The sequence below is a fragment of the Cenococcum geophilum genome (genome assembly GCF_001692895.1).
Source record: "Cenococcum geophilum 1.58 unplaced genomic scaffold K441scaffold_37, whole genome shotgun sequence".
NCBI lineage: Eukaryota > Fungi > Ascomycota > Dothideomycetes > Gloniales > Gloniaceae > Cenococcum > Cenococcum geophilum.
In genome coordinates, this window is record NW_027137595.1 from 91241 (window position 1) to 104501 (window position 13261).

General features: G+C 39.3%; 1 protein-coding gene across 1 annotated transcript; it reads left to right on the top strand.

Annotated features, from left to right (window-relative positions):
- The first annotated feature begins 7698 nt into the window (after window positions 1-7698).
- On the top strand, window positions 7699-8755 carry K441DRAFT_197659 (uncharacterized protein). Its single transcript, XM_067640463.1, has 5 exons — window positions 7699-7746; window positions 7795-7899; window positions 7958-8185; window positions 8244-8289; window positions 8373-8755. The coding sequence occupies exons 2-5, from the start codon at window positions 7848-7850 to the stop codon at window positions 8578-8580; spliced, it is 534 nt and encodes a 177-aa protein (XP_067501140.1). The 5' UTR covers window positions 7699-7746; window positions 7795-7847; the 3' UTR covers window positions 8581-8755.
- The last annotated feature ends 4506 nt before the right edge of the window (window positions 8756-13261 follow it).

Here is a 13261-nt window from a genome sequence, read left to right on the forward strand (position 1 = left end):
ATGTTATGGTTGGCCGGACAACTGCTCTATATAGTAGGCGTAACCTTTAGAAGTATAGACCCTATATAAATTTAATAATCCTAGATAATATAATATACTATATTTAGCCCTTATAGGCCGCTTATGCCGTATATACGCTCTACTAGAGCTTGCTATCTACCTATACTCCTAATACCCTTAGGCCCTAAACTAGTTAACCCCTAAAGCCTTAGATGTAAATTATATGCTAAAGATCTATAAATTAGTTGCGTTTTCTTATAAAGTGGATTAGCTAGTATTTCTCTAGTAAGAATTAGACTCTATATTGTCTTGCCTATTCTATATAGGTATTATAAGCTTTCTCTAGTATTCTGCAATTCTTTACGGCTAATAGCCCGTATATAATTAGGTTTATATTATTAACAAAGCCTATTCCCTAGGTCGCCCCTTCCTTAAAGGAGTTAAGTAGGTTACTTATAAAGAAAAGGAAGAGTATAGGCGAGAGGGGTAATCCTTATAGTATTCCTGTTATAACTGTAATAGGGGGGCTCTAGTATCTGCTAAAGATTAGTAATATTTCTTTCTAACCTATAAACCCTTAAATAAATTATATAATCTATTTTAGGAAGCCTTTTACCCTAAGGATATATAGGAGACGCTTATAGGGTACGTTATTATAGGCGCCGCTAATATCTAGGCTAAGTATTAATACTATAAAGTTCCTTCGCATTGCCTATGCGGATTTAATAGTAGTAGCAAGTAGCGTAAGTGCTAATAGTGTTAAGCGGTTCTTTCTTGCCCCTATTTAGCTTTATAGTAGTAGGGCGTATTTCTTAGTTATATCTGCTATATAGTCCACTATTACCCTTTCTAAGATCTTACTAAGGGTATTCTCTAAGATAATAGGGCGGTAGCTCCCTAGGAGTAAGTAGTCTACTTTACCTTCTTTACGTAAAATAAATGTTGTTATAGCTTTTTTAAGTCTTGGGTAGTAGCCTATTATAAAGTATACTTTAGCTATATCCGTAAGCTAAGGTGCTATTAATAGTCTATAGGTCTTTAGGGCTTTATTTAGGATCCTATCTAGTCCTAGTATTATATTATTTAAAAGGCGGCTAATAGTTCTAGCCATTTCTTTAGTTGTTATGTTGCTATTAACCCTTAGGTAAGTTACCAGTACTTTACCTATAATATTGCTAAGGTCTACTAAAGCTAGTTAAGGGGAAAAAATTCTATAAAGATCTTTACCTTCTTATTATTATTGCTTATAGCTAGTAATTTACCTGGTCTTTATAGGGGCGGAAGGTATAAGTCTTCTACTAAATATCCCACCTTTTTCTTTACCTATTTCGCTATTCTTTAAAGACCTTTATTATAGGGGAGGCTTAGGTCAGTAGTATACTTATTTATAAACCGTCTTTAGCTATTCCTTACTTTTTTTTTAGGGTATTCTTTAGCTGGTTTCTTATGTCTTTATATTATCTCTTATCTTTAGGATTATAGCTACTTATATATTTTTTTTCTTGCTTATTATTAACTAGTAATAAGAATTACGTATTATATAGACTATATATATCGCGTATAGGGGCCTGGTTTTAAGACTAGGTAGTACTCTTTTAGCCTATTTTTAATTGCTACCTAGATCCTTTTTAGTCTTTAGTTAATTTCCTTAGGGGTAGCTAATAAGCCTTACTTATTTAATATCGGTTGGATTTCATCTAGGTCTTAAAGTTATTGTTTAACTATATTAAAGAAGCTATTTATCTTAAGCTTTCTTATTACGTATCTTTTACTATTTAGTTACGCCTTAATATTTAGATCTAGCTATATCTAAATAGGGATATAGTCTAAGGTAAGTGTCTATTCTTCTTTAGGGTTATACCTTTTAAGTCTTTAGTATAGGCCTTTGTTTATAAATATAAGGTTAATTATACTTTTAGCAGTGCCTTATTACCATATAATTACTCCTAGGGGGGTAGCTAGCTTAAGGCCCTAGGTATTTATAGCTCTTAGTAGGCACTCTACCTATTATTTAGCAGTAATATAAATACCCCCCTACCATAGGTAGTAGAGGTTTATATCTCCTAATAGGATAGACTCTATGCCTTTAGTTTTTAGTAAGCTTATTACTAATATAATATTCTCTATTTATAGGACCCCTTTAACCCTAGGGTTATATATATTAATAATCTATACCAGTCCCCTATATATCTGGATTATCATTATTATAATATCTAAGTTAACTACCTACTATAACTATAAGGATAGGCTAATAGCCTTACTAATTATAAAGCATATATATATAGCTGCTTTTGGTTTATATAGAAGCTAGAATCCNTAGGGGCAGTATATTAATTATATATAGGTATTATAATATAGCTCTTATATAGTAAGGATATAGTATTTCTCTAGGTCTAGGCTGTCTAGTAAGGGCCTTATAAAACAGTGGTTTATATTGCCGTAGTTATACTATATAATAGATAGGTGGCGGACCCCTAGCGAAGGTCCTTCGCCTTTCCTTTATTCCTTACTTCTTCTATTTCTACTTTTTTTAGGATATTTAGAACTTCTATCTCTTATATTTATACCTTAGTTACTACTTATTTTATATAGAGCTTTCTATTTCTATATCTTATATTCTTACTAGCGCTTTTATATCTAAATCTATTATTATCTTTAGTTCTTCCCCTATTTTTACTAGTTAGCTATATACCCTTTAAAAGTCGGCTATAAATATTATATATGCCGCGTTAAGTCTAATTCTTAATTATCTTAGTTTTAAGCTTACTATAGCTATCTATAAGGGTCTTCCTATAGGGCGTTCTCTCCCTTATATCCCCTATAACCCTTATATCCCTATATAGTCTAGTAATATTATATAGCGTCGCTTCTAGCCTATTAAGGCTTAGGATAGCTAGCCTAGCCCCCTAGTATTAAAGGTAAGAAACGCTAAAAAGGCACCTACGCCCCCCTAGCTTATTACTTATTGTTTCCATTTATATAACCTAGCGTATAGTTATTCCTATAGCTATTAAGCCCTTACCTTCCGTCTCCTATATTTAATACAGTCTTCTCTCTCCTACGCCTTATATATACTTTAGTAGTAATTTATATATTTTATTTAGTCTTAATTTAAGTAATGTTTTATATTATAGGGGCCTATATAGTGGCCGCAGCACACCTATACTACGTATATGGATTAGGTGTATCCCTATTATATATAGCGGTAGTATTATTTTAGGTAGAGTCTATAGTTATAAAGCCTTATATTATATATAAGGCTATTTATAATAATACCTTTTTAGATAAGGAGTTTTTGTATTTTTAGTATATATATACTAACGATAAAGGAGCTATATATTTAACTAGCGTTTCTTTAGCGAGTCTCTAGCGACCCTTATATTCTTTTATTATTCTTATTATATACTTAGTTTATATTTTACTATTATAGCTATTAGATTTAGGTAATCTTAAGTCCTAGTATAAGGTATTTCGTTTATTTTACTATCTTATATATAGTTACTATATTATCCACCTAGCGTCCCTTTTCTACCTTAAGGCTTAGGGAAACCGCTAAGACTTTAACTAAGTAATCTTTATAGAGCACTTTTATGCTAATATATTCTCCTAGCCTATCCCCTACCCTTATAGCTTATTCCTTTACCTATTAGTCCCTTAAGGTAACTTTAATATCTTTACTCCTAAGGTATTAGACTATAATAGCGTTATAAACCTCTTTATAAATCTTTATAAGGACTTCTATTTTTAATTATCCCCTAAACCCCTTTACTTTTTTTATATTTAGTTATATTATAATTATATACCCAGATATTATCTTTAAGGGGGTAGGTTCCCTATACTATAAAAGCGCAGCTATAGCGGCCTAGGTACGGTTCGCCGGTAAAAAGGGATTTTATTTATTTTTAATTTTACTTAGCTATTAGAGGATTTAATTAAGGGTTTGCTAAAGGGGCGCCTAAGGTTTACTAGACTAGCGGAGCTATTCTACTAGCTATATTAGTTTATTATAGCTAACGGTTACTCCCCTATAGCTATAAATACTAGACGCGTCTAATAGGCTTTATATTTTATTAGATGCCTTCTTAATAGAGGTCTTTCCGCTTTATGGTGTGGTATTCGCCCATTCTTGTTGTGGAGGGCCATTGCTGGGCGTGGTTCTGGTGGACGCGCGCGAGTGCGAACCACCGTCGTTCGACGTGTGCCTCCCCTGCGATGCATGCATCTCAGGGGGATTCTCTGGGTGTTTTTTCAGGGTTCTTTTGGTTGGTTTTGGTCTTTTTGGGCCGGGTGCAGCAAGAGCTCCTCTTTCAGTTAAAGCTTATTTTATTAAGAAATAAATCTTATTCTTCCTTAGAATATAATACCCGTAAATAAAGTTTATTATTTAACGCCCACAGTAAATATAAACGACGACAATATAAAGCGAAGTAGGTACTATTAAGCTATATATATAAACTACGTAATCTCCGTCCCGGTGCGCCCCGTTTGGGTTTAGCGGGGCACCTGCGCTAAGCCTTCTCAGGTATCACCCTTCGCTCAGACCATCCGCCGCTGCTGACGTCTATAAAGCTGCCCGTCCCTCTCAACCTGCGACCTGCTCACCCATTTTCCCTTCCATTGCGACTTTTTTCTCGTTTCACCCTTGCCCCTGGCTCCGCCGAATCCTCCGTGGCCCCTGCGCCTTGATCATGCGGTCCCCTCACTTCCAATCACAACCTCGCTACTTGACACGCTCCGCCGGGATTTTCAATTCCAGACCTGTCATCTCTGCTGTTGTGCTGGACTAATTTTCCCCCTTTCTCCTCTTTTCGCATTATCGTACTCTTCGGTCTCCGTCCTCTCGAATATTTTTCCTCTAACATCGAGATGTACTAGTTACTCTAGACCTCTACCTCTCTCTATGCCTACCACCCTCATGTGAATGATCTGTGCCGCAACGGATCCGGATTTCCCCCTTCCTCATCACATTGGAAATTGCTCTACCTGGCTCCAGTGGGGGCAGTGCTGCAGACCCGACGGCGGCTGCGTATGCCGCGCTCAGGTATGCACCATGTCCAATTAAGAAAATACCTCATCATTTACCGGCCCGATGCTCCCACTTAGTGCAGCAGCGGTCGGACCTCAAAAAGTTGAGGGGATATATTGGGTCTGCGGCGGAGTTTGCGCTACGGCCAATTGCTGAGAGAGCGTCCTCTGTATCGCTCCAGATTTGAGACAGCGGCGGGGCAAAGGCGGCGTAGCAGAAGGAGGACGAGGCGATGAGTGCGACGAAGGATTACTAGATTGGCGTTCTGGTTGATGAAGAAATGCCTAATTGCATGGAATTGATGAGGCTATGGGACGGAGCTGACGTTGGCATTTCTCCGTTGAGGATGCGAGCTATGTTTAGGGCACGGTAGACTGGTGGAATCAGCTAGCCACGCAGTTTTGACTTGATACATGGCTTAATTACGCTGTCTTTCTCCACTAACGGTCTGGTATCTTCTAAGATACTCCTGACGTTCAGACTGTCGGACTATCAGCTCCAGTCCTCTTTCGGAGGTCCAGACCGGGTTGGATAGTCTGTCGCGCCGGCGCCGACCCCAATTATGCAGACACCAAGATTATCGTTGGAGCCTGCAAGGAAGGGGCGTAATACTCATGCACTGCAGCCTCTCCGCTGCATCTGTGTGCCTCGCGCTACCTCACGGACTATTACAGTCGGGGGTAAGTGCGGATGGCTCGATACTTGCAGGTGGCGACGTGGATCAGGCAGCTGAAGGATCGGGCTATGGTGAGGGAGCGTGCATATATAAGCCTCCTGCCTTCTCCACGGAGCGAAACAAAATCCTCAGCTTAGTTCCCTATCTTGTCCTTCTCCACGTTCAAACACCATAGAGTTTGTTATGTACCAACCCGGTCCACCCACCCACTTTTTGTAATCCGCCGACAGTTTTGTCTTCCTACCGCCCTTCCACTCTCCCCGAAGAGCCAGTTCGTCGAAATGCACCGCGCGATGCATTGGATAAGGCGTTGGACCGTTATGGTGCAATAGAGATTATTGATCTTACGGACGAAGGAGACACTCTTGCGAAGCGGCGCCCCGCTAGACGCGACCAAGCGATGCCGAGGGGTGCCTTTGCATGCTGCCGATATCCTCTTGAATTTTATCTTAACTGGGTACAGAAAGACCAGCTGCGGCCAGAGACAATCACGGCCGTGACAGCGAATTTCCACCGATTGAAGAGATCGTCTTAGGCAAATCTTCGACAAACACACCCCAGAGTCTCGAGCTAACAAACAACGAACGAATTGACAGAAGGTAGGCATCGACACGTAGTCTCCTTTTGTTGACTGGACGTAGGCAGCGACTCTAGCCCTCTCGCACATTCTAGAATTGTTGGCAAATTGATTTGTCAGGATTCTATATATCAGACTGCGTATTTATATAGAAGCCTAGCAGTGACAAGACTGATAAATTATGCATATATAGACGTCCCTCGTTTAGCCCTCGTCCACTTCCTCTCCTTTCTGTTCTTTAGTCGAATCATTCAATTCCTCAGCTTATAGATAGTGCTCGCAGAACCGTGCCCATGTTCAACAGGCGCTGCAGCGCCGCGATAGTATCTGTATAAAGTCGCGATCAGCGAGGGTCCAGCAGATTACCAACCAGCGCTTAAGGCGGGGATTGTAGATACCACCACTTCATCGGATCTCATATTTTTCCATCTCTCATATTCATCCTTGTCGTTGTCGTTGTTGTCAAGGAAGGCTTCTGTGCCACGTCTCTCAAGCGTAATGGCTAAAATATAATATATTAGCAGCTGCAGCTACCGCAGTCAGGGCGCTGCCTTCCCCGAGATTCTGCCGCCGGTGAAATGTAGCTAGGCTTGGCAGGGGCTCTATATATTCCGCCTCTGCCCAGGCAGCTAGAGAGAGTTGAGGCTTTCTGTCTTCCTAGCTTCTGCTGCCGTGAGTGCTCCCAACATAATATCCTACGCACCTCATGTGTTATCCAGGTTTGAGATTACAAACGGCCCAAATTACAATCAGACAGGCGCGCCGTCCCATTCGGGTTTAGCGTCACACTCGCTTGGCAGAAACCCCCAAATCCTCACCGTGTCAGCTAGAAACTATTCCTTGCCATCAACTCGCGTCGAAGGCCTCACTTATTATTGCAACCATGGCATCCAAGTTTATGGTTAATGCAGCCTTTGAGGCTCGTCTTCTCCTTCGACCATCTCACCAGCGCACTGGAACCATCCTTGGCCGACCCACGTTACTACCGATTCTCAGCTCCAGATCATACTCAGACTCTGCTTCTACTCCTCCCTTTCCAAAACGCTCCGGGTCTACTGAGGGCTCACAATCTTCTGGACCTGAGGATAAGAACTGGTTCTCCCCTAAGGCCTGGGGTAAGGTCTGGGGCTGGGGCAAGGCTTTGGGCTTGGGCGCAATTGGTATTGTACGTGCAGGCTCCTTTCTATATGCCAATTGAAACATGTTGATTACCAAAGACTTTTACAGGATATGTCACCCAGGAAATGTGGAAAGATCGGTACTAAGCATTTCGGAGATGTGTACACGAATCTGCACACGAATCTGCAATCTACAATAAGCTCAAAAAGGGACCGGTGTTCAAGAAAGCCATTAAGCATATTATCCAACGCGAACCCCTCGTCGAGGAAGTAAGGGAGCTCATCACACCAGTGGAAGAAGGTCGTCTTTACCACGTTATTATTGGAGAGCACGGAACTGGAAAGACAAGTCTGTTCAAGCTCGCCGTGAATGGCATGGACGAGCCTAAGGGTGTAGTATATGTCGATATACCTATTAAGTGCGACTCACAAGTCGATGTTGCCGAGGCGATGCGAATGGCTTTGGGGTGGAGTCTAGATCAGGTTATCGATTCTAGCGAACGTAACTATAGCAGTTCCCTTCTAGTGAGTATTGCTTGAGGCTAATAATAGATTCGCAGCAGCATCTGTATGGAAATTTTTGCAACGTTTTTCACGTCTCGCAATTAAGTACAAGCAGGAGTATGGGAAAGTATTGGTCTTGATAATTAATAATGCGAACAGACTCGCCCAGACGCAACAAGGGGCTCTTAACCTATTTCAGGACTACGCAAAATTTGCTGCCAACGAAGGGACAGTTACCGTTGTGTTTGTCTCAAGTAAAGGCCGCGTACTATGTTATATGATAGGTAAGTCAATCATATTTGTAGTCTTATTTAATTGTTATGTGCTAATTAAGTGCTACAGAGAGAAGCTCGTGGTCAAGAGTGGGCCAGTTATTAAAATTGGCGATGTAAGCAAAGAGGAAGCTCTTTAGTACCTTAAACTCCGGAAGATCTATAAGGAGCAGGCAGCGCAAATTTATAAGCTTGTTAGTGGCCGCATAATACACCTTAAGTCTATTGCAGATGAAATCGAGAGAAACGGCACACTTAAAGGTATGTGTACAGCATGCTATGCAGAAAACAGGGTTAGTTTTTCACCGCCTTTACAGCTCTGCGCCAGACGATGTTCTACGCCGAAGGACAACTCTAGTCCGCTAAAATTCTTCCTGGACGTCGTTATTACAAGGAGGGAGCGGTGATTTTACGTGAACTCTTAAAGAAGGGATCTATCTCACGGAGTACCTACTATAACCTAGTAGACGCCGACACTGGGGATAAGTTATTAGAAACAAACATATTCGCATTCCACTTCAATTCCCGAGAGATCACCTTTTAGTCGACAGTGATAAAACAGTTTTGCGAGGAAAATTCGGCTCTCTGGGAAGGAAAATGAATAAGCCTTCTCCATATGAGTACCAGAAAGACACTCGATAGCATAAATTTCTCTGCTTGTCTTATATAGCTACGACTCCTCAAGCGTCACTGATTACGATAAGAAGCTCTCTAGCATGAAATTTCCTTATTCTTTGAATAGACTATATCTACGGCGATGGCAATGTTTACTAAATACATTCGTCTCCTGACTGCCTCTTATATCAAATTCCTTATATGTACAAGCAAGTACCCAAGCCAAACTAGTTCAAGTCACGCCCTCCAGCTTGCTTACTTGCTTATTTTGGAGCTCTCGACTTGCTTGGCTGGGCCCAACTTGCAGGGTTTGTTAGCGCGCGCGATGGCCTGAGCCCCTAAATGTCTATTTCAAGCTTAATTTGTATTTTATTAACACCTCTACTAATTAACAAATGCTTACATACGATTATAGAATAGCGTTTGCTGAATCTATTTTTGTCATTTATGTTATCATCTAAGTCCGCAGTCCAGTTTTATTTTGAGATTTCGCCTAACCATCAAAATGGGGGGTGTGATCCAGCGACGAGATAGCGATAGGGAAATCGAGCTTGGCCCACTGATGCAGTGGAATGTATTTGGAATGCATTGCTAATACCAAATAGCTCCTTTCTTACTTGATAGATTTAACGCCGAGCGCATTAGCCGAACTTTTCAGTGGCGCCCCAACATGTGGGTGGCCATGCACCCAACTTATGGGCGGTCATGTACCCAACTTATGGGCGGTTGAGCCCTAGCTTGCGGGCGGGCGCAAACCGACTTATAGATTGTCGTACCCGCTTGAGCGGCCGCCATTCAATGGTTCTTAATTCTATTACATATGTTTGTAGAGTAGGTTCTCCTAAATAATTTAAGTCCTCCCGCAAGACGATACGATGTCTGGTGACGGAGGTGTTTCGAGTTTCCTAAGGCCACCAGTCACCTAATAAATTTGGCTAGTGTGCACCACTAACACGTGCATCCTGGGCCCAGATCCTCGCTAGCTAAGGGTCTGGGGGACCAAGATAATCAACTTGCTTGTTTATAACTCTGCTAAGGATAGATCCAGCCCTATAACAGATAATGGCGTTAAGAGGAAACCTAAATACAAGGGGTACCACGAACGAGGCAGACGCCCTCCCTGCTAGTATGTTAGCAGAATAATACAACCCAACCATTTTGCAAGGACTCGCTTATTTTGAAAACATACCAGTAGGGAGGCGTCTGCCCCGTTCGTGGCACCCCCTATAGGTAAGGAGGAAGCTAGGGCAAAGTAGGCGTTAGCAAGTTATTATTATAGGGCATCTACAATAGTTATAAAAATATAGTTAAAAATAGATACTAGCATTAATAGGCACCAAATAAGAAATCCTACTTATAGGAAATCCTACCAGTAGAAAATCTTTACCTTTATTCGCTCTTTCTATTTTAAATTAATTAAAAGCGGTAAAGATAAGAACTAAGGATTACAAGCAGTAGTGGGCGGACTACCTCTAGCTATTAAAAGAGGAAATATATACCTCTTTTGGCTTAAGTTTAGAGATTATATAGATTATATAGGTAAAGTTAAATAAATTGCCTAAGGACTGTGTAAGAGGCTAGCCTCTCTAGAACGTATAATTATCTAATTAATAGTGTTACTGGTAAGTAGAAGGTGAGTTAAAGGTAAGTCAAAGGTAAGTTAAAGGTAAGTTAAAGGTAGAATAGGTTTTACGTATTAAAGGACAAATGCTTCTAACCACTTCTATTTAGAGACTAATCGCTAGCTCTTCTCTAGAGGAGAACTAGCTCCCTATATAATCCTTCTAAAATATTAGTAAAACCCTTTACCCCTTATCTATTTAATGGTGTTATCTCTAAGATATAGATGGGATATAGATGGGATATAGATAGGACATTAATAAAACCTCCTACTATCTTATCCGATATGTACCTTCTAGGGGATTCCGTTATAATTGCCTCCCCTTTAAGGGTTTTAGTCCTCTAAGACTTTACCTCTTAATAAACCTTTATAGAGTTCTAACTAAAACTACTAGGGAAGTTCTTAGTAAAAAGGTACTCTATAATATAGCTTATTACTAGCTCTTTATTAGTATAGAACTTTACCTTATCTTTTATTCCTCTACTCTTCTTCTACCCTAGCTCTTTATAATACTTTTATAATAGAATTTTAATAATAATAATAATAATTTAGTAGAATTTACCTTTCTAGTTATAGAAGTCTGTTATAAATAGATCTAGAGGTTATCTAGTATAACGTGTTAACTAACTATTATCCCCATTTACCTAAAATAGGTTTTAATAATAACGTCTTATTTTAATTTCTTCCTATTTATAAGCCGTTGTCTCTTACTTATCCTTCTATTAATAATACTATTTATCTTATTCTTAAATAGACTATTTTTTATTATATCTTAACTTTTAGCTCTTACATCTCTAGCTATTCCTTTATTACTGCTTTAATATCTTCTTATAATGCATCTATAAGTAATAGGATCCCTACCTTATCTCTAGTGATAATACTAACTTCCTATAGTATTTCCTTATAATAGCTTATAGACGTACTACGCGTCCCTAGACTAGCGGCGGTATCGTTCCTCTCTTAATGGCGCCTTAGACCACTTTGGTTACTCCTATAGTGGTTTCCCTAAAATGCTGCCGTTGTTGCGTCTATGCTCTTACACTAGATCCCTCCCATACCTATAATATACCTTATTCCGGCGAAAATAAATCTAAGTACTCCTATTGCCGTAGTAGGAGAAAGACCTATATTCTAGTAGTTCCCATTCTATTCTATTCTAGATTTTGCTTATTATATTAGATCCCCGCTATCTACGCGCATAAGACTTACAAGCTCTAGCGCGCTATTAGGGATTTCCGCCTATATCTAAATAGCGATAGACGGGGATAGAAGGTATCTTCTATTGCTTGCAGGCTCTTTAATTTAATAAGGGTTTCTACTACTATAGAAACGCAGCGATCTCGGATATATAGTGTCTAGGAACGCATCTATAAGCAGCTTACCCTTATAAATAATAATATTTACACTCTTACGCGGGCCTTTCTAGCTAGGTGAGTTTCTTTAGTAATACATTAGGAACTATACTAATTCTTTTAGCCAACGGCTTTCTAATTCCTACTTAGATACTAACTTAGAACCTAGGGATAATACTAAGGATAGCAATAAAAGTTAAGAAGAACGTTCTCCTTGCTAGTCCCCCGCCTATACTAGCCTATCTTCCTATTACTTAAAGAAGAATATTAGTGGAAGTACTAATGCTTCTAGGGATGGGAGTGCTAATAATACTGCCAATAATAACGTTAAGATAGAGGAGGAGGCTCCCGTTGCTACTACTGGTGGTTAAGTTATTATCTTATTCTTTCTTTCTTCTTATAGTATAGCTTTATATAGTGCCTCTTAGGTATCTCTAGGATGCCCTAGTACTAGGAATTAACTTTATACTTTAGGGATACCTTTACCCTAAGCTTTAGTAATAATCTATATAAAAAGTAGTATATTACTATAATCCCTATATATAATAAACGGGTAGTATTCCTATAGGTGCTTTATAATTTCTTAAAATTTCTAATTCTTTATAGGCTGTCTTTTTGCTCCTCTTTATACCATTAACTCTACTATATATCTCTAGTGCCAGACTAGATACTCTCCTTTTATCCCTAGAGGACCTTTTTAAGTCCCTAAGGCCTCTTCTTATAGTGCTACTACTTATTCTTAAATAGCGTCTTCTTTAGATAGTATCCCTAGTAGTTCTCCTATAGATCCCTATAGGCTTCCTCTTATAGGGTTCTAGGATCTCTATTATAATAGCGAAACGTTCCCATTCTTAATGCCTGCGTTTAACCCTATGGTTTTAATTTATAGGGTCTTCCCTATTATCTTACCTACGGTATATCTAGAACTATTACTAAATCTTAGTTTACGGTTTTTAGGAAAATTTTAATTACTATATTATATCCTAGTTAAAGGTACTCCTTAGGTTCCTAGCTGTTATACGCCTAGGAGTATCCTTCCTAATAAACTAAAAATTCGCGCTTCTTCTAACGCCATCTTTAGTCTAAAATGTCTTCTATATTCCATTCCAGTTCCCTATTAATTTTGCTAAGTAGGGGCAGTTCTATACTATCTCTTCTCTAATATAGCTCTAGTAGGGAAACATAAAATATAGGATGTATTAGATATAATTTTAGCAATTCCAGTTTATAGGCTTAATTTCCTTTGGTTTTCCTAACTATCTTAAAGGGTCTAAGCCACCGGTGGTCCAGCTTCTTCTTAATATATTTTATTTGGATATTTTTTATAGATAGTAAGACTTTATCTCCTATCTTAAACTCTTTTAGCATATATTTTTCGTTATAGTACCTTTTTTATATGGCCTAGGCGTCTAGTAAGTGCTTTTTAAGTTCTTCTCTACGAATTTTTATTTGCTTAATTCTCTTAAACGCCACTAGTGCCTCCCTTTTAGGAATAATGTC